This window comes from Amphiura filiformis, chromosome 14, assembly GCF_039555335.1.
Source record: "Amphiura filiformis chromosome 14, Afil_fr2py, whole genome shotgun sequence".
NCBI lineage: Eukaryota > Metazoa > Echinodermata > Ophiuroidea > Amphilepidida > Amphiuridae > Amphiura > Amphiura filiformis.
The window spans coordinates 44720367-44738953 of record NC_092641.1 but is presented as its reverse complement, the minus strand read 5'-3'; the positions used below and the strand labels follow the sequence as shown (position 1 = coordinate 44738953).

The following is an 18587-nucleotide window of genomic DNA, read 5'->3' as shown; positions in this document are numbered from 1 at the left end:
ACCAACGGAGTATTAAATTTATATTTATCGAATAGGAAGTCGACACTGTGCGGTATTCGCTATACGAAATACGCTCATTCGATCAGGCTGAGTTCATATAGGAGTATACTATGTGAACTTAGCCTGATCAAATGAGCGTATTTCGTATAGCGAATAGCGAGTATGTCAGTTTACCCATTTTCTTCGTCTTATCAAATGCTTGTAACTTTACTTCTTGAGGTCACATTGCATTCAATGAGGTGTCATAATGTGCAGAATTAGATAGTGCATCTATTAAAAAAATGAATTTACCCACATATGGTTTAGGTTTTTAAAATTAGGACGGTATACGCTGCACTAAAAATCGAACATGCACGATTCCCACTATACTATACTATACGCAGGTATACGGCCTTTTCGAATAGCTCTTATGTGACCCGGTACTATGAAATTACCTTGCTCGATTTAGGCTATACGCGTGCACCTGCAAAACGTGCATCGTATACCCGAATAGTATACTTCTATGCGATCGTAGCCTTATGTGACCCGGTACTATGAAATTGCCTTGCTCGATTTGAGCTATACGCGTGCACCTGCAAAACGTGCACCGTATACCCGAATAGTATACTTCTATGTGATCGCAGCCTCATGCAGTTATTGTTAACTACATGTATGCACACAACACAGGGGCACTCACAATAGGCAATTGAACCCTACTGGTATAGCTGTATCGTACAGTGGCGTAGATTTCTTTTTGACATTTAGGGGGATGGGGTTGGAAAAAATTCTTGAAGAATAGTGAAAGCAGCACCTTTTGGCGACAGAATAAGTTAATGGTAGAAATGCGCGCGAAGCGCTCGAAAAAATTTGCTATTTTTAAGCTAAACTGATGAAATATGGTGCAAAAGTGGAATAAATGCGCGCGAAGCGCGCGAAAATTTGTACTTTTGGGGCTAAAATGGGCAAATATGAGGTTAATTTGGTCAGAAACTTATATTCAGGCGTCAACATTGGGGGGATGATTGTATGGAGCATCCCCCCCTGGCAAAATATTGGGGGGGGGGATAAATCCCCCCATCCCCCCGGGATCTACGCCTATGGTATCGTAGCTATTGGGGATGAACTAGTTAGTATCATATATCAAAAAGTAAAAAAGCTATGATTTTAGTACTTTCTCTATGTTTTAATTAGTTATTCTTTTCCAAATATCTGAATCTTCAACCCGGTACAAGCTTTAATAACGGGGGAACATACATTTTTATTAAAAAGAAATCCTACCATCTATCCAAACTCGCCGTGTTATTCCAATGCACATTTTACTTCACCGGGCAGCCATTTTTTGATGGCGTAATGGTATAGTCCCTATAGCAGTTCATGAAGCCCTATATCACTATGGCCATTCCGTAACTCAGATAATTTGCCACCAATCACGTAATTGGTATAACCCCTATAACATTTCATGAAGGCCTACATCACTATGGTCATTACGTAACTCGGATAATCTACCCAATTTATAAAAGACATACCATTTATATTCTTAGCGAAGCATGAAATTGTAATCGGGCGGGTCACGAGTTACTTAAAAGACACCCTAAATTTGGCAAGACCCCGTTAACTTTCATTCTATTACCTCCACGACCCATTATTCAAAATCGCGCACTGTGATTTGTTGAAACGCGTCACGTGAGAGCCCATTATTCTGCAATAATGGGTCGAGTGCCGTAACACATTCTACGCACAGCATTACGCTTGATTACGCGTGCGATATTTCCGCGATACGCGCTGTCACTTACGCGTACTCGCTCCACCTTGAAGTAAACAACTTAAAATATTTGTGCCAAAAAATGATATTTTCTCTTTAAATCACACTATTTTCTGGTAATAGAATAGAAATAAAGGGTGCAGCATTATCCTTTACACGCAAATAATGTGTCCTCGGCAGTAAAAACGTTTAAATAATGGGTTCGGCTGCGCCTCACCCATTATTTACGTCTTTACTGCCTCGGACACATTATTTGGGTGTAAAGGATAAAGCATTACCCTTTATTTCTTAACTAAAGACATTAGTCAGTTAGCGAAATGGCGTGTTGTTTTCGCTTTTAATAGTGCACATAGTGCAGTTATACTGCACAGCAAACATGATTCGACCTTTGCAGTCCTTAAACATGGTTAATAGGAAATTACTAGCTATTACTCAAGCAAAATCAATCGATAAAGTCTACCCCACATTGAATGGTGGACTGCACTTATGCCCAAATATGGCACTTGCCAATCAATAATCACGCACTTGAAATCCCCTGGCTCGCTCCACTGACCAACGTTATGGACAGATATGGGAGTTGTTTTTGCTGTTATTTGTCACTTACATATCAGGGAGGTACAAACATTTGCAGATGACCCACCTACTCAGTTTTTAGCATACATGTAATATATACATTATTCTTGATTGACAGCAAGTACAAAATATATGCGTCAAGTGGTTTAGCTTTAATGCCCTTCGGAAGAGAGCGGTTCACAAGTGAGTGATAGTCACTAAAAATTACATTCGATTTACACAGGGAATTTTGCAGACGATGCGTGCCCTTCCTTTCTAAAACACCAAAGTCCGAATATTTCCAAACATCTAAATTAGCTAAAAATTTAGGACATGTTACAAAACTATATTTTCTAGAATTTCAGAGAATACAAACAAATCGGCCGGTTATTTTGCACACGGTGACGTTATCTAGGCAATGCCCTATACCTATAACACACAGTTTGTAGAGGTCACGCGTCAATGGTTAGAGCACTGTGTATTGTGTATAGGAAAATTAACACATTCAGACACCCTCACATATGACATTAGATAGCAGATGTACACATAAACGTGTCCTAAATGGCACTGTGGTTTTTAAATCGTGTGACGATTACGTACGTGGGCCTGTGTTTGACCAGTAAGACGTTTACACGTAGCTGTTGGATTCGATACAGAACCCAGTTAAAGCACGGACTCTACTTGCACCGTTTTACCTATGCACGATCCTGGAACCTAGGATTGATTGCAGATATCTTACCAGGACGTAGTTCTAATTGCTCTTTGTATACTTATACAAATACCATGTGATGCTTACTTTACTCTCATCTTTATTAGATGTTTTACTAAGATCATGATGATCATTACCCCCCCACCCCAACAACTAAGACGTTCAAAGACGCCCAAGTAAGCCACTAAATGTCTTGGGTTAATCTTGGGACCATACCTTGCGCTCATACAAAAAAGACCTACCACCTTACCCAGGTATTTGTCATAAGTTTAAAATAGATTTTACATATCTATGTAAAATAAAAGTTATTAATTACAGTTCAGTTATTATATTTCATTTAATGGTTCATGAGGCGTGTCGCATAATATTGATAAGCTTAAGAACTGCAGGAACTTGTCAAAATCTAAACAAGTCAGTTTTTATAATGATCGATGTGCAAGTTAAGAGTGCTCACTGCTCCTCGTTCTGGCTACTTTATTCTCGGCGATCAATCAACTTGGGCTCTACCGATGATTCTGGATGAATCGTTAATCCACAGATGGAGCCAACATTTGGTTTAGTTGGAACTAATCTGAAATTCCTGATGAGCTGAAAATAGTAGGACAAATGTATGTTTAACAGACTGCTATAGATTAAACGTAGTAGGCTAATAGTTTAATAGTAGATAAAAAAAATTATGGACATGGGGCGGAAATGACACTCCTCCTGGATGTCCTTCGTAGAACCATACCATTCCTCTTGTATGTCCTCTTGTGTGTCAGCTATATTTGTCGCAATATTTGAGGAGTGCAAACACTGCCAAAGGCATGCTCCCCTCCGACCCGCCTAAATTGTTTTTGAATTGGGACTACTAGGCCTTTACCTTTCTTGTGGTGGCAACCTACAAAAAAGGTTCATACAATGCAGTTACAAATGATAAAATACATGAGTTACCTCTGATAAGAGAAGATACATCTCTTGTTGTGCTAATCGGCGACCTGAAATATATTAAATACATATATGAAATTTCAAATTAATTTAATATATTTTCCGTCTCTCGTCAATTATTACTTAAGGGTTTCAAAGACAATTGTTCGCGCAGACACAACACCCACACCTCACAAGAAACATACAAATTACATGAATGACATACTCTTACAAAACATCATCCTCACTCACACTCCCACACCCCACACCCACACAAACACACCCCCACCCCACACACACCCCACCCCGACACATACACACACCCGCAGTAGCGCAGCAAGTGGGGGAGAGTGCAGGTGGGGCAGAGTGCCCCCTGACAAAAAATGAAAGAAAAAATTGGGAAGGACAAAAACTAAGAAAAATAGTGTAAAATACAAAATTTTTGCGCACTACGTGCGTACATTGTCACAGTAAAGCCCTTTTTTGAAGCTCGAAGACCCACCGATAATACCGGGTCAAAATGATGTAACTGGTATTATTTGTTTTTCGTCTTTATCCCCAAAATTGTTTATTTTCCCCCTAACCAAGAAAGCTGGCTACACCCCTGCTACACGCCTTCCAAACACATCACAACACCTGGCTCGAAATGTCGGGAAAAAAAGCTCTAAATAAAATTATACCGGGACTAAATTGACGAATAGAGGCCGTCAGCCTTTCGCCATCTTGTGGGTACAAATGTTCTGTGTGTTCATGCGTCGGACACTACGCGCTGGGCGCAGCTTGGCACGCAGCTGTTATCACGCAACAACGCGGTGATTTTGCTGTTCACGCATGGAGATCGAACGACCATCGCAGCGTGTACCCACAAGATGGCGGCATATGACGTCACGCTGACGGCCTCTATAGTTTTATAGCCACAATAAATAAATTGTTCTAATTTTAGCCGATTTTAGCATTAAAATTGCAGCTTTCGTTGCTGGTGATATCTGACGTTGTATCGATGCATTTTACAAATCTAGTTAAAACTAGTTACTAACGAAAATAGAAAAACTCAAAGAAATTTCACTTTGCCTCCCCCATGCCCCCGAAAAAATTCTGTTGCTGTCACTGATCAACTTACCAACACACATTCTGGTTCCGTGCCCAAACGGTAGTGAAGCAAAGGGGTGGTATTTTTTCTCGTTTTGAAGCCAGCGCTCAGGTTGGAATTCATCTGGGTTGTCAAAAATCTTGGGGTCCCGACTTGCGGTGTAGGAATTCATCATAATGTAAGTCTGAAATGTGAATTGTAATCATGTAAATAACTTTTGTATACAGTCATCTGAGAAATTTTTTTAAACCATCTTAATTTATTTATAATATGTGACCGTAAACGACGAATGAGCCGTAAATGTCCTAAATTGTATTCTTAGTTACAGTGTAAAATGCGCATGAAGGTCGTATTCATAGATACCTCAAGTTGGCGCGACATGTATCTCATTTTGATAGCGCTAGTCAGGCAGCTTTTAAACCAATCAATATAAATCCTATTGTTGAATAGGATAATATTCTTCTACCTATTTCTATAGAATTCTTAAATAGCTCTGGTTTTCGTTTGCTTTGGCTAAATCCTGTTCAAGTGGTGGGTTACACAGCATTGTATTTTGTCTTGGTATGTATAACCAACAATTAACAATGAGAGGACATTCCTGAATCTCGTTGACTTGGAGATGATTTGAAAATACCGCCAATTATGTCTGATTTATATTTATTACCAACAATGTGGAAAAAGAGACACGAGTAGAACCGGAAAAGGTACCATTTTGTTGAAGGAGCAAAGTTCAATAAACCATAACCCCGCTTCTGGATATCGTTTGAAGTCAAACGATATACCATTTTAAAGCTTGTGATATATATTTTCTAAACACGAAATAAAACATATTATAAGATCATCTTAGTTTGTCTTAAAGCCCTTTCCAAATTGAAAACCTAATGCGGAAAGTTGGGGGTTTTTTTTCAAACTGTGGGACGAGCTTCTTACACACGCCTAGTTGCACTGTGTTTAAGATGACGAGTTGTATTCAGATTTACTGCTTAGGTCATTTTTACGTTTGACGATGTCAAAAAGTGAGATTTTTGTGTGGTAGATTTTGGATAAATAAAAATAAAAACAGCATAAAAATAAAATTTACTCAAGGCCAGTGGGAATACTCGCAAAAAGCGGGTGATGTTAATAATGCGCGCGAACTATTAACTTAAGATGGCCTAATAACAGTCATTTCTCTTAACCCAAAGGTTGGTCACATGAAATGTTGGGAGTGGCTTTCTTTTTTATTCTTGTTTTATTTCTCACATTAGACCAGCATCCCTATGCGGAGTTTTAGCCTGACAAAAGAAATTTGCTTATTTTGGCTCTATCATGACCCGAGCGTATGTCAAGGAAAGACCTGATAAAGAAAGTGCAGGATCCGGATTTGTTATCATAACAAAAAACAACAGTATTACAAAAAGACAAAACAATCATGCTATATGTGACCCATCATATCCAAACCATGGGCCTTTAACCCCACACACCGACATCGCCTGGCTAATAATTATTTGGTGCAGCAGAGACATTAAAACGAATACACGGGATCCATACACGTGAATTGCTATGCACGATTTTGATATCAGACGAAAATCTTCGGATACTGGGTTAAAAAATGATGAATATCTCCCGTAAATGAATTTTTCTCAAGAAACCAGATGTGGTCTCATACACTTGAAAATACGTGTTGAACAGATATTATAGTCGTTAGCGTGCGCTTTGAAAATTGGCCGTGCGCTTTGAACTAAAAAAATTGCCCAAAACTCGCAATTTTATATTGCCTTGGTCCTATATGGACTACAGCGCGCAGCAGGCTATAACGGCACTCACTCAAGTGGAGAGAGTATAACCATTGACCGCAATGTCGTATATAAGCTTGCTCACAGAGCGAGAAATCAATTACCCCGTCTATTCAGTAGCCTTAGTCAGGTCACTTCGCTAATAATATGCATCTCATAAGGTCCGAATAAAATGGTCATGGGTGGCTGTGGATTCACCCTACCATGGCCATTTCTACTATGAAGACATCGGGGCGATGTCACTGTGCCCCACCAGTTGTCCGCTGGCTTCATTTGCGATCAAAATGAAAGAAGATGAGAGAAAATAAAAAGAAATTTGAGATTGTTTCGCTTCAAAGCTGTTTATCCTAGTTTCTAAATCTCAATTTTCATTTCTGAAGACAACTGGTAGGCTTTGATGTGAAGGGTCACATGTGTTTACACTCACTCCTTTTGGGACATTATATCCCTTGATTTCAATATCCTCGTCAAGAATCCTGGAATTAACTACAGCGCTTGGGTAAAGTCTGGAAAAATCCAAATAAAACGTGTTGGTAATAACAAGAGGCAATTGCAACATGACGATTATGACAATGGACTTTTCCAGTTGAAATCCATTCATCCCCTATGGAAGACTTTACCTTAATCTCCAGTAGCGAACCCATGGGAGGGCAGGTGGGCAGAATGCCCCTGACAAAATATGAAAGAAAAACTCGGAAGGTTAAAGGAAAAGAAAAGGGGCAAGAAGCATGTTTCTTATAATTATCCAAAAATCAAATTTGTGCACGGTACGCTCGCACAATATCCCAATAAAGTCCTTTTTAGAAGCTCGAAGACTTTACATGTAAGTCTATCTAAGAAACTGCTGGAAGTATATATCTTTCTTGTGCATCATGCTCCAAACCTATTCATCTGAAATGTCTCGGACTATCATCATATGTTTTACGACACCGTGACTCCTATTTTTACGACGTTCAATGTTAGCCCTGTGTCGATCACAATGAACACCTCATTTGCCAATGACTTCTTTTCCTCTCTTTGCTCCATCAATTGTGATGCGGATGCACCCACCGATAACAGTGGTTAATGATAGTATAAACATTAACGACCATCGGACAAAATTGGCGTAGCAGCATGACGATATATGGTTTATGGATTTCAGCTGGAATAGTCCTGAAGAACGTTTGAATAATACATAGTTTCATATCTCCTGGTACCACAGTTCAAAGTCATCACTCATTCTGTAATTGGACTTCGGCAACGTTCATTACTGGTATGTTAAAGCCAGAATAGGTAACAAAGGATGGCAGGGGTTGACTACCCTTGCAGAAAATATTTTAACTGAAATGAAGACGGAGACAATGAAACTATAGACGAATCCAATTTCACGCATTCCTACACCTCAATGGCAGCCATAGCTGGGTCCCCGCTGAGTCTATCCCACCTGACATGTGAAACGATGCGTCCTTTGCGGGAAGTTTAAACTGCATTTCATCACCCGTGTTACACGTAGACAAAAGAATGATGAAAGTTTACGACAAAATACAATATAACATCGATTTTTAAGCGGCTTTAATCCATCCAATTGGGCAGTCACAGCACCAGTTTGGTGAGCCGGGATTCTGACCATCACTTGGCTCTTTGGATTCGTCTTATTTGGTAGATTCCGTTCCATCCTCTCCCTACCATACCCAGGCTGATATGTTCAGTAAGGAGAACGTTTTCCCGGGGGGGGGGCACTTCCATGACAGATATGCATCATGTGCCTCGGGATAGACCCCCTTTTTCAAACCGGCTTGTACCCAATGACCCCCTTTTTTGTGTTATGGTTCTACTTATTACCCAATGACCCCCTTTAAAAAATTCAAATGCAACTATTTAAATACTTTTGATACAGCCCATTACTAATCTCATTTTCAGTACACACCTCTGTGTTTCTTTGACTGCTGCCTTTAAATACTTCATACTGTTGAGCATTTCAGATGTAGGTATAGTGCCCTCAGGGTTGATGTGCATTAATTCGTCGTACAGTTTGTCTTGAATTTCTGGCCGCTTAGAGACTTCATGAATAAAGAAAGCACTCGTATTTGCTGTCTAAAGAGACAAAATAGAGAGACATGATATAACTTTTACATTTGTCATTTTTTCCCTTCATTGGCACATCTATGTTTGTTTCAAAAATAAATGATCTATAGTTTGATCAGCCCGTAATCGGCGGGATTTGTTAGGCTTTTACTACTATGCCGAAAATTAGATCCAAAGTAGACAAAGTATAGAGCTTGAATTGATAATTCGTTGTGCTTCTGGCGAGATGTCGCAACACAATTATCGAAATAAAATATATTGATATGAATCCGCGATGTTATAAGGCCCGCCGATTACGAGATGATCAAACTATAAAATGAATTTAGAGTGTTCTAATTTGGCAGATCGCCGAGTTATCCCTTTAAGGAAGAGAGGTATTTATCCCATTTATGGTATAGACGAATCCAATTTCGCGCATTCCTACACCTCAATGGCATATATTTACGGGGTCCATCCCACCAGCAATGTGAAATAATACAGACTTGGCTGGGATTTTAAACTGCATTCCATGAGGAAAGTTTACAACGCAATATAATATATAGCGGCTTTTAACCACCCAATTGGGCAGTCATAACACCAGTTTTGGTGCAGATGGACCCCGGTATAAATGGTCGATTGAATTCTGACTATCACTTGGCATGCTTGGCTCGTTGGATTCATCAATAGATACTACAAAACATTTTTGTTGCATTTGATACACATACCGTATCCACAGAGGCGGGAAATATTTCCGACACAGTACCATAGATTTCCTCTTTCGTTAACCTATTCGTGATCATCAAATAAGCAACAAATGTTCCATCATCAAAATCCTCTCCTTTTGCTGCTTTCTTGGCTAATGCATCAATCTTCTCATCAATATATGTCTTTGCTGAAATATTAAAAAATATACGGTATTTATATTTAACTTCTTTTTCACTTTCAAGTTTTTAAAGCCAATTGTTTAACAAATAAGACTAATGCACTAGGCGGGAGGAACCTTCGCTCAACAGAGGAGGGGGACTTCGCTACAACCTGTCAAGGACCTACGACGCAGCAATCATGAAACTACCCCGGCGAGTCTCCTGTGACGTCATACCATCAAGTGTGTCACAGGTCAATAGTTCACCTCCGGATCAGTCAGCCTGATGATGCGTCTTGGATGAGACGCGATCATAATACCGTCGCTATCAAAAATATTAAGTCCAGATGAACAGATTTAATATTACTTTTATTATGTTTATCTACCTGGATGACTGAGAATATTCACAAATTTACCTAATGCACTTACTAATTGCAAAGAGTACGTCCCAGGACTTATCGCACTTAAGAATCGGATTACGACTCTTTGGTAAATTGTTTAGAACTTCTGCCGGAAGAAAAAAGAATTTTGCAGTTTCCTTTGCTAAAACTTGAAGTGCATCGAAGAATTCTTGGTTTTCTTTCTTCAAGACTCTCTCAGTGATCAGGTCCAGTCTCTTGTCAAAGAAAAACGTTGCAGGCGCTGAAAGTGAATGATATAAGGCACTTTTTTTTAATGAAGACAAAGGGGAAGTACCGAAGGCATAATTTCTTTTTGCAACCATAATGGGCTGCAATACCACTAACTCTCAGAGTAAGGGTTTGGGGTTAGGTTTGGGTTTTAGCGTATTGTGGCTTATTATGGTTGCAAAAAATAAATACGCGTCCCTGAAAGGCGTCGTATTATTATTGTTATTAAGACATGATATATCTGCATATTGGCTATGAAATTTAGAGGAAGTATAACCGACTGAAACAATGGGCTATTCCAGTTGAAATCCACACTACCCCTGTGGAAGATTGGAAATATCGTCCACAGGGGGAGTATGTTTTTCAAATGTAATTGGTCAGAGTTAATCATTTTGAAACCCATACTCCCCCTGTATTATGGCTTTACCTAGCTTCCACAACTGGAGTAAGTATTTCAAATGGAAGTTACCCAATTGTGTACTCTATTCAAAATTCATACTCCCTCTGTGGCAGACTTTCGCTAAATCTTCCACAGGGGTAGTGTGGATTTCAAATGGAATAGCCCAATGTCTAGCATTACTTTAGGAAGTGACAGCCCAGCCAAATTTGAGACAAATTTTCAGAGTCCCTTTAAATTATCCTTAACCCCATTTACCCCCTCACCTAGCCAGGGAAAAAATGCTGTCATTACATGGACAATGAAAAATGATAATCGGAAACGACAACCCAACATGAATCAGTAAACCACATGTCGGTTTAATATTGGGATACTACGTTGTTAGATCATCACAACAATTCGCCAGCGAAGTGTGACGTGTAATCCGATTATCACTATGTCAACTGGATCACGCTTTTGAGTTCTGCACCACGATCGAAATTATCACAACACATAGTCTATGGCATGTCCAATTCCAAAAGGTGCTTAATCCAGTTACCAAGGAGTTATGTAAGTCATGTTAACTACGGAAAAAAAGTTCGCTTCCCGGTAAACAAGTTTGAGGAAAAACATTAACGTTTTAAGGTGTGTTTTTTTCTAAATAAAATTTCAATCTGCGATATTCTATGATTAACCAAAGCTGATGAATACCATCAAATACAGGGTTCCCATGAAAGAAGTCCCCTAAGACATTTTGGTATAATCCGATAAGCAATCGATCATTTATCTGATTAGTAGTATGCATCAAGTGAGCGGGTCTTTGTTGATATCTTTTATCATCTTCATTGAAAAATGCAGCAATTTATGAAATTTTCGGAGTGCATTTTCTTTTAATACGTTTTATGCATCAATTTGTGATTGACCACTTTTTCACTTTAAGTAAGTAATTAAATCAAAAAGAAACATTATTAGCTTATTTAAGATGTTACCAATTTAAGTTTCACGCCTTCAAATACATGTTTTAAGGTTCAGTGAATAAATTCAAATGAATACTGTATTATAAATGTCTTTTAATAATTAATAGGTCCTCTTTCTTATGGAAGTGCTTATATGACCATGATGACGAGAGTTCTCTGTTGTTGGTCAGCTGGTTCGATCCACGCTTGCTGCAGGATTTGTTGCAAAGTTCTGTAACGTGCTGTCCCTTGTCTGCTTGTACAGGGTGTCCCAGAAAAAAAAGAATCTTTGAAGTAGGCAAGTAGCCAAACCTCCTCCGTGGACAGAGTGAAATACGGGTACATTTCTTAAAAAGAGCATATCTTCAAAAGTTGTGAGCCGATTGAAATATTTGTTTCAGGTTATAAAAGCTAACGAAGGCATTTCATAAATAGCTATATTTCTTACTGAACCGTAAAACATGTGTGAAAACTAAATCATGAACACCTTAAGTTATTTTAAGTAAAACACGTAGCCTTTGTTTTTGATTAATTTGTTTTAGGTGAAAGAGGTCTAAAAAAGGCAATATTTCATAATTGACTGTATTTCTCAGTGAAAAAAAACCCAAAACAGTTCACGTGGTACATAACTGATCCGTCTGTGTTCCAAACTTTAAAACAACAGAAATAATCGATTGATTTTTGGATTATACCCTAATGTCGGGGGGTTACTTCTTAGGAGCCCAGTATTTCATATGGATATCCTAATTCGAATTCCATTTTTACGTCAATACCAAAATTCTTTGTGAATATGGACACGTCACTTTTATCAATACAGCGTTGCTCGGGCATGTTCCCAAACGTGCTTCTGATTGGTAAGACTTTCACTAACGATTAATAAACTTACATTCCACGGCCCATTTATACAGTTCTGTCTCAATGTCTGGAATGACTCCATCTGGTTTTCGAATTGATCTCAATTTGTTGATAAGATCTAAGGCTACTTCATGCATAGATCCTACGTGTGATACAATTGCACTGGGTTTCGAGATTCCTGGGCTCACTGCAGAACGCAACTTTTGCCATGTTTCACCCTCACTGTATTAACGACAAATGGCACCGTAAAAGTGATTTAAGGGTGTCTTTTTTTAAAACCCACCTGACCTTCGGGGGTGAAGGTTGGAGAAATCGTTCTAAATTTGGCACACGTCTCAGATATGATAAACCATCTTTCATGAAAGTGAATATTTTGGATCACATCTCCCAGTGTTTCTAGATGAAAATTGCCTAATTTTGCCGATTTGGGCATTTTTGGCATGAAACCAAAATCATGTACTAGTTGAAAATCTATAACTCCAAACTAATTCTGCTCATGATACTTACCTTTCATCACCATGTTAAGGTTCCTCTAGGGTATGTAAATTGTGCATTACATCATCTATATCTTAATTAAATTTCAGTTTATAGCCTGATGAAACTTGCATTTTTCATGAAATGGCAGGGTATCGATTCCCCTGACTGCACAAAATATTCGGCTCGTTTTGCTCTACTGACTGCCAAAAGTGGGGTGGTGTGGTTGGCGTGAACCCTCCCCACCACTGACCCATGTACACACGCGTAGGTTTTGTCAAGTAACAAAATATTCGAAAAGCTTAGAAAATGGTTCGGAAAAGGGTGTGTTTTTTTCAACAAAAGCGCAGTGATTTATAGTGCGCTACGCACAGGCACAACGCCTAGACGTTGATCCACAAGCCTCAGCACACTTTACAGGTTGTCGCTGACCACTATGGCCCCACATCATTCCATAAACCATTAAACAACAATTCAGGGACTTTGCTGCTTCAAGAGCGCACACCCTAGACATTCCACAAAGAACCATCGCAACCAGGATCAGCTCCCCGAGTTTCGTACGGGTTACAACGAGACAAATTAGCAGTGAGTTCCTTGTCAAGGGGAATTTCAAGCTAACTCAATTTTTCCACGAGAACATACTAGGCACCACCAGGGTTCGAACTCGCAACCTCTCGCACCATAGTCGAACGCCTTATCGATTGAGCTAACTTGACTGCCATTCTGTTCTTCTTGAATATTATCTTACCTTGTAAAAAGCCCAACATTGAAATTTCTGTCTTGTCTATGGTCATTCCAAGGTTTGACTAATGGTCGATTAGGGAATTTACCGGCGGCACGAAATACTTTCTCCAAATCATCAGCATCAGATATATTAACGACCCATCCCATATCAACTGCTTTCTGTCTGTAGGTAAAATATGTCAATAAATAATTATTAAAAATCGAATTTTCCAAAGTTTAAAAAAGACATAAATAAATAACGGATAGTTAATGAGATGAAGGAGAAGTAATTGAAATTTAGCAACGCGACTGAGGATTATTAGCGCGAAGTCTACTTCCACATTCGTAATGCAGGAATCGCATCAATCGCTAAAATACACATTTATTAATTTTCTCTAGCGCTGGCATTTCACAATTATTATTTATATTAAGGGGGAATATATCGTTGAGAGTGCAATTTATTAAAACCTGAATTTTTTTTATGCTTTGTGGTCAGTTGGTATTACATAATATAGTAACATCAAACAGAATTGAATTAAAAATACATTGCATTAAATGGGTCACATTACCCGTTGCCATGGTAAAGGCCGCCATCTTGGATCGACAAATTCCTCATATTATAGGTTTACAAAAAAGATATCTCAGAAACTACAAATGCTAGAGACTTGAAACAAAAAGTAAATTAATCTGCACTTTCTTATCTATACAATGAGCCTCAGTGAAGAGGTTCCCTTAAGTAGGATTAATATTTGATTTAGTTTTTTTTTCATGAAAAGCAATAATTATTGATTTGGTCAAGGTCATTAAAAATATGTTCTCATTGGTGGAACTTATTTTTTTTAGTTCATTGCATAGCTATCAGTGATAACAACATGTTGGCCAATTTGAAGGTGTTAGCCCCTATACTTTTTCCAGATAGGGCGTCTGCAGTAGTGTCACATGGTCAAAACTGTGTTTTCGAGATATCGGCCATTTAATTTTAGTTAGTAAAAAAGGGTGTTAATTAGCATTAATTAATAGTAGGCCTACTTTTGAACAATTTTAGCTTAAAGTTATTGCAAAATGAATACATATACGATGAGAGAATAATTTCAATCTATTCAACCAGATTAATCAGATTAAACGACGTGACCTTTTGAGGTCATTTAGTAGACTTTCTTACCACAGTTCGCATAATCCTTACTACAGTTCGCATAATTGAAAAATGAACTTCGACGCACGTGGTGCGAACATTCTTGCCTAAACGTACCACTGACCTTCAGCTGGGTTGTGATGTTAAACACCTTGAGTCCCGATGACGTTACCCTGTGACGTCATTTGGCGAGGTAAAGTTTTCATGGTTCTGTCCCAGGCGGGTGAGAGGTTGTTTCTGAGTCCTCAACCACGGTTGAGGGATGGTTGTTCTGCTCGCACCCAGATGGCTTCTTTAACTCCCCGTTCATACCACCGTGCTTTGCGGTCGAGGATTCTGACCGTCCTCTGGGTCCACCTCGTGTTTGCTAGCTTTTTGGTAAACCGCCGCGCTGATTCTGCAGGACCCGAACTCGAGCGTTGATGTTGCTGTAGCCGTTTCTTAAGTGGTTGGGATGTTTCTCCAATGTAAGTGTCAGTACAGTTGAAACTCTCCGCGCACTGAATACCATATACAAGTCCACAATGCCTGCCTTTGGGTTGCTTGTCCTTGGGGTGGACTAAGGCTTGGCGTATGGTATTGCCTGGTTTAAAGCCCGGGGTACTCAGTACAAATGACCATACGGGGACGTGCCGCAAATATGGGTAACATTTTCAGCCTTTTGGTATATCAATGACCCCTTTTTCAAAGCCTATTTTGGTATATGAATGGGTCCTTTTTTCAAAATGTTCTCAATTTTGTTCGAAAAATAGCACAATTTTTCCTTAATCTAGCCAAAATTGTCAAAATTTTCCAAAAATTTTGGGAAAATTTGTATAAACTAAGACAATTTGGGTTAATTTCGGCCGAAAATTTTGACTTTTGGTATATAAATGGGTCCAAATTTCTTGAAAAATTGGTATATTTATGGGTCCACTTTCAAATTCTCAGCGGCACGTCCCTACCAAAACCAAACTTGAGTACCCCCCTGGGTTTAAAGTGAGTTGTGATGTTATACTCTTTGAATATTCACTTAAGTTTCTCCAATAAATCACCATGGTAAGGGATCGTAGCACCTGCAGTTCTACCAGAATTACTGCTGGAATGTTTGGTGGGCTCTTTACCGTCTTTTAGTTCAGATCTTTATCCATAGCCCAGTTCTTGAAGCCACAATGGTGGACAGCTTTACGCAGGTGATCTTGTTCCGCTTTCTTTTCAGATTCCTAGGTGACAATGGTCTCCGCTCTATTGAAAAAAATAGTCTTTACCACACCGAATTTCTGGATGAGCCGATGGTTTGAGTCGAACTGCAAATACTGGTCAGTATGAATCTGTTTTCGATAAACAGATACTGACAAGGAAAGGTCTTCCTCTACATGAACGAGACAATCAAGAAAAGCGAGCTTGTTGTCTGATAAGCCTTCCTGGGTGAACTTGATATTGGGCTCAACTTGGTTTATGTGGTTAAAAAACCGATCTAGTTCACAGGCTTTTTAACACCCAGGTATCATCCACATAACGATACCACTTGGATGGACCAATATCGTCAAACGTTGACAAGTTTACGCGTTCAAAGTTCTCCATATAAAGGTTGGTATGATCGCTAAAATAGGTGTTATCCAAGCATAATTGGAGCAAATCAAACAACTGATCAGGAGACTAGTCAGTACGTTCATGCAAGCTCGATCTTGTCTCAACATTTCGCGAATCGCTTTAACCGCATCAACTGGGGGTATATTGGTAAAAAGTGCCGTAACATCGAATGGCGTGATGGTCTCGTCAGGTTCGAAAGTTAAGTCACGAATCTTATCAGCGAAGTCTTTGGAATTCAGGATATGGTGCTCTTAGCTCTGATTGGCCGACTAGTGGCCCTAGGATCCTGGCTAAGAACTTTGCGATGTCGTAGGTAACAGCACCGATGCTGCTCACGATGGGCCGAAAAGGGACGTTAGCTTTGTGCACCTTAAGAGACCATAGGAAGTTGGGATGTTCACTACGAAACAGTGAAATGCTTGGTTGAAATTACATCAGGTACAAGTTTTTGAGCGCGAGTCTGCGAAACAATTTTTTTTAACTTTGTTCCATTCCAAAATTATCAAGTTACCTGAAAATTGGTCCGTATTCTTTTGCGCAACTCAGCAAGTATTCATGTAGCTTAGTAAATGCTTTGCCTCTCCATGCATGGTACAAAGGAGCCAAGATGCCCATCAAACCTTTCTCGTGACCACCTGAAAAATAAAATGATAGACTAAGCGCATTTCTTAGATGAAATGCTTGTAAAAAGTGGTTAGAGAATTTCCGGTTGTTGAGTACGAGTGGTCTGTAGTCATCTGATGTTTCATTCATTCATTCATATTTATTCAGTACTCACATAAAAAATATTACAGCACATATGATAAAAAAATATACATTATAAATACGTATACAAGATGTGGTCAATTGCATGAAATACCAGATATAGCAACGAAATATATGGATTATGGAGTAAACACCAGACGAGTACCAAGGATAGCCCAAAAAGCCTCAATAAAATTGAGGCTTATTTCCATTGGGGTCCTTAAAGAAAAAAGAAATGGGGGAAAAAAGCAGATCAGGCAACAGAACCAAATAAATAAATAAATAAATAACTCCCGAACCCAAAATATTGCACAAAATAAATAAATAACACCCAAATCCCATATTGCACATAAAATTACGACCAAAAAGAAAAAGATCAAACTCCATCAATACCTAATGAAAGAACTTTGCTCAGTTCTTATGGCTTGATCCATCAGATGTTTTTGACGGTTTTTTAAATTGGGTCAAATTGGTGATCTGTTTGATGGAATTTGGTAATGAATTCCAATGTTTGATGCCACTATAAAAAAAGGTGTGACTAACATTACCGTGGTTTCTAGGAACAACAAAATTGTATGAGCTATCCCTGGTACCGTAGTTATGCAAAGATTTTGTACGAGTAAAATTGGCACTTAGATAGACCGGGGCTTTTTCATGGAAGATTTTAAAAACTTGATTCAGTTTCAACTGAATCACCCTATCATGAACAGACAACAAACCAATTTTGTTCCGCTCTGCCTGACCAATGTGTGCACGAGGTCCCAAATCCAGAATGAACCGCACAACTTTATTTTGCATGGTTTGCAGCCTGTTCTTAAAATGTTGTGAGAGAGAGAATACCATGAAGAGCATGTATAATCATAATAACACATAATAAGGGCATTGCAAAGTATCTTACGAGTGGTTAAGTTTAAATTACCAGCTTGTCTATACAAGAACCTCAACCGTGCGCTAGCCTTTTAATAATATCTTGGGCAATTGACTCCCCATTCAGTGTTTCATCAAGGGTCACCCCAAATATTTTGCAACCTTGGAGGATGTTATTTTCTGACCACCACAAGAAACAGAAAATGAATTAACTTTCCTGAGTCTTTTTTTTTTTTTGTACCAAATAGCATGCACTCAGTCTTTCCAAGGTGTAAAGAAAGTTTATTGTCTATAAGCCACTGTCTGCATGAGTCAAGCTCTTTACCAAGTCTCTCTGCAATGTGCCCCGGATTTTTATCAGACACTAAAAGAGCGCTGTCATCAGCGTAGAGCAGAAGCTTGCAGTCGACACTGCTGGCCATGTCATTCACATAGCAAAGAAACAAAAGGGGACCAAGAATGCTGCCTTGCGGCACACCGCACGAGACACCAAGGGGATTAGAGTCAACATCGTTTACATTGACAATCTGCTTCCTGTCACTTAGGTACGATGAAAACCAGTCAACAGAAGATACACCCAT

The 18587-nt window shown here is 39.1% G+C and overlaps 2 protein-coding genes across 2 annotated transcripts; both read right to left on the bottom strand.

Annotated features, from left to right (window-relative positions):
• Positions 1-3464: 3464 nt before the first annotated feature.
• On the bottom strand, positions 3465-8717 carry LOC140169449 (sterol 26-hydroxylase, mitochondrial-like). The gene is made up of 5 exons (XM_072192709.1): positions 8680-8717; positions 7201-7279; positions 5029-5182; positions 3936-3979; positions 3465-3590 (listed from the first exon to the last, which is right to left on the bottom strand). The coding sequence occupies exons 1-5, from the start codon at positions 8715-8717 to the stop codon at positions 3477-3479; spliced, it is 429 nt and encodes a 142-aa protein (XP_072048810.1). The 3' UTR covers positions 3465-3476.
• A 1373-nt stretch (positions 8718-10090) lies between these two features.
• LOC140169448 (1,25-dihydroxyvitamin D(3) 24-hydroxylase, mitochondrial-like) lies at positions 10091-18587 on the bottom strand. Its single transcript, XM_072192708.1, has 5 exons — positions 18332-18587; positions 16907-17030; positions 13717-13875; positions 12526-12716; positions 10091-10320 (listed from the first exon to the last, which is right to left on the bottom strand). The coding sequence occupies exons 1-5, from the start codon at positions 18585-18587 to the stop codon at positions 10091-10093; spliced, it is 960 nt and encodes a 319-aa protein (XP_072048809.1).

Bases quoted from the DNA above. Each gene is read 5' to 3' on its own strand.
- LOC140169449 (XM_072192709.1), bottom strand. From the start codon at position 8,717: ATGAAGTATTTAAAGGCAGCAGTCAAAGAAACACAGAG. The intron at 7,280-8,679 runs GTGTGTACTGAA...GGATTTTTCCAG, and splicing joins GCAGTCAAAGAAACACAGAG to ACTTTACCCAAGCGCTGTAG. The intron at 3,591-3,935 runs GTAACTCATGTA...TACTATTTTCAG, and splicing joins TGTATCTTCTCTTATCAGAG to CTCATCAGGAATTTCAGATT.
- LOC140169448 (XM_072192708.1), bottom strand. From the start codon at position 18,587: ATGGGTGTATCTTCTGTTGACTGGTTTTCATCGTACCTAAGTGACAGG. The intron at 17,031-18,331 runs GTAAAGAGCTTG...TTTATTTTTCAG, and splicing joins GCACATTGCAGAGAGACTTG to GTGGTCACGAGAAAGGTTTG. The intron at 12,717-13,716 runs GTAAGATAATAT...TCGTTAATACAG, and splicing joins AATGTTGGGCTTTTTACAAG to TGAGGGTGAAACATGGCAAA.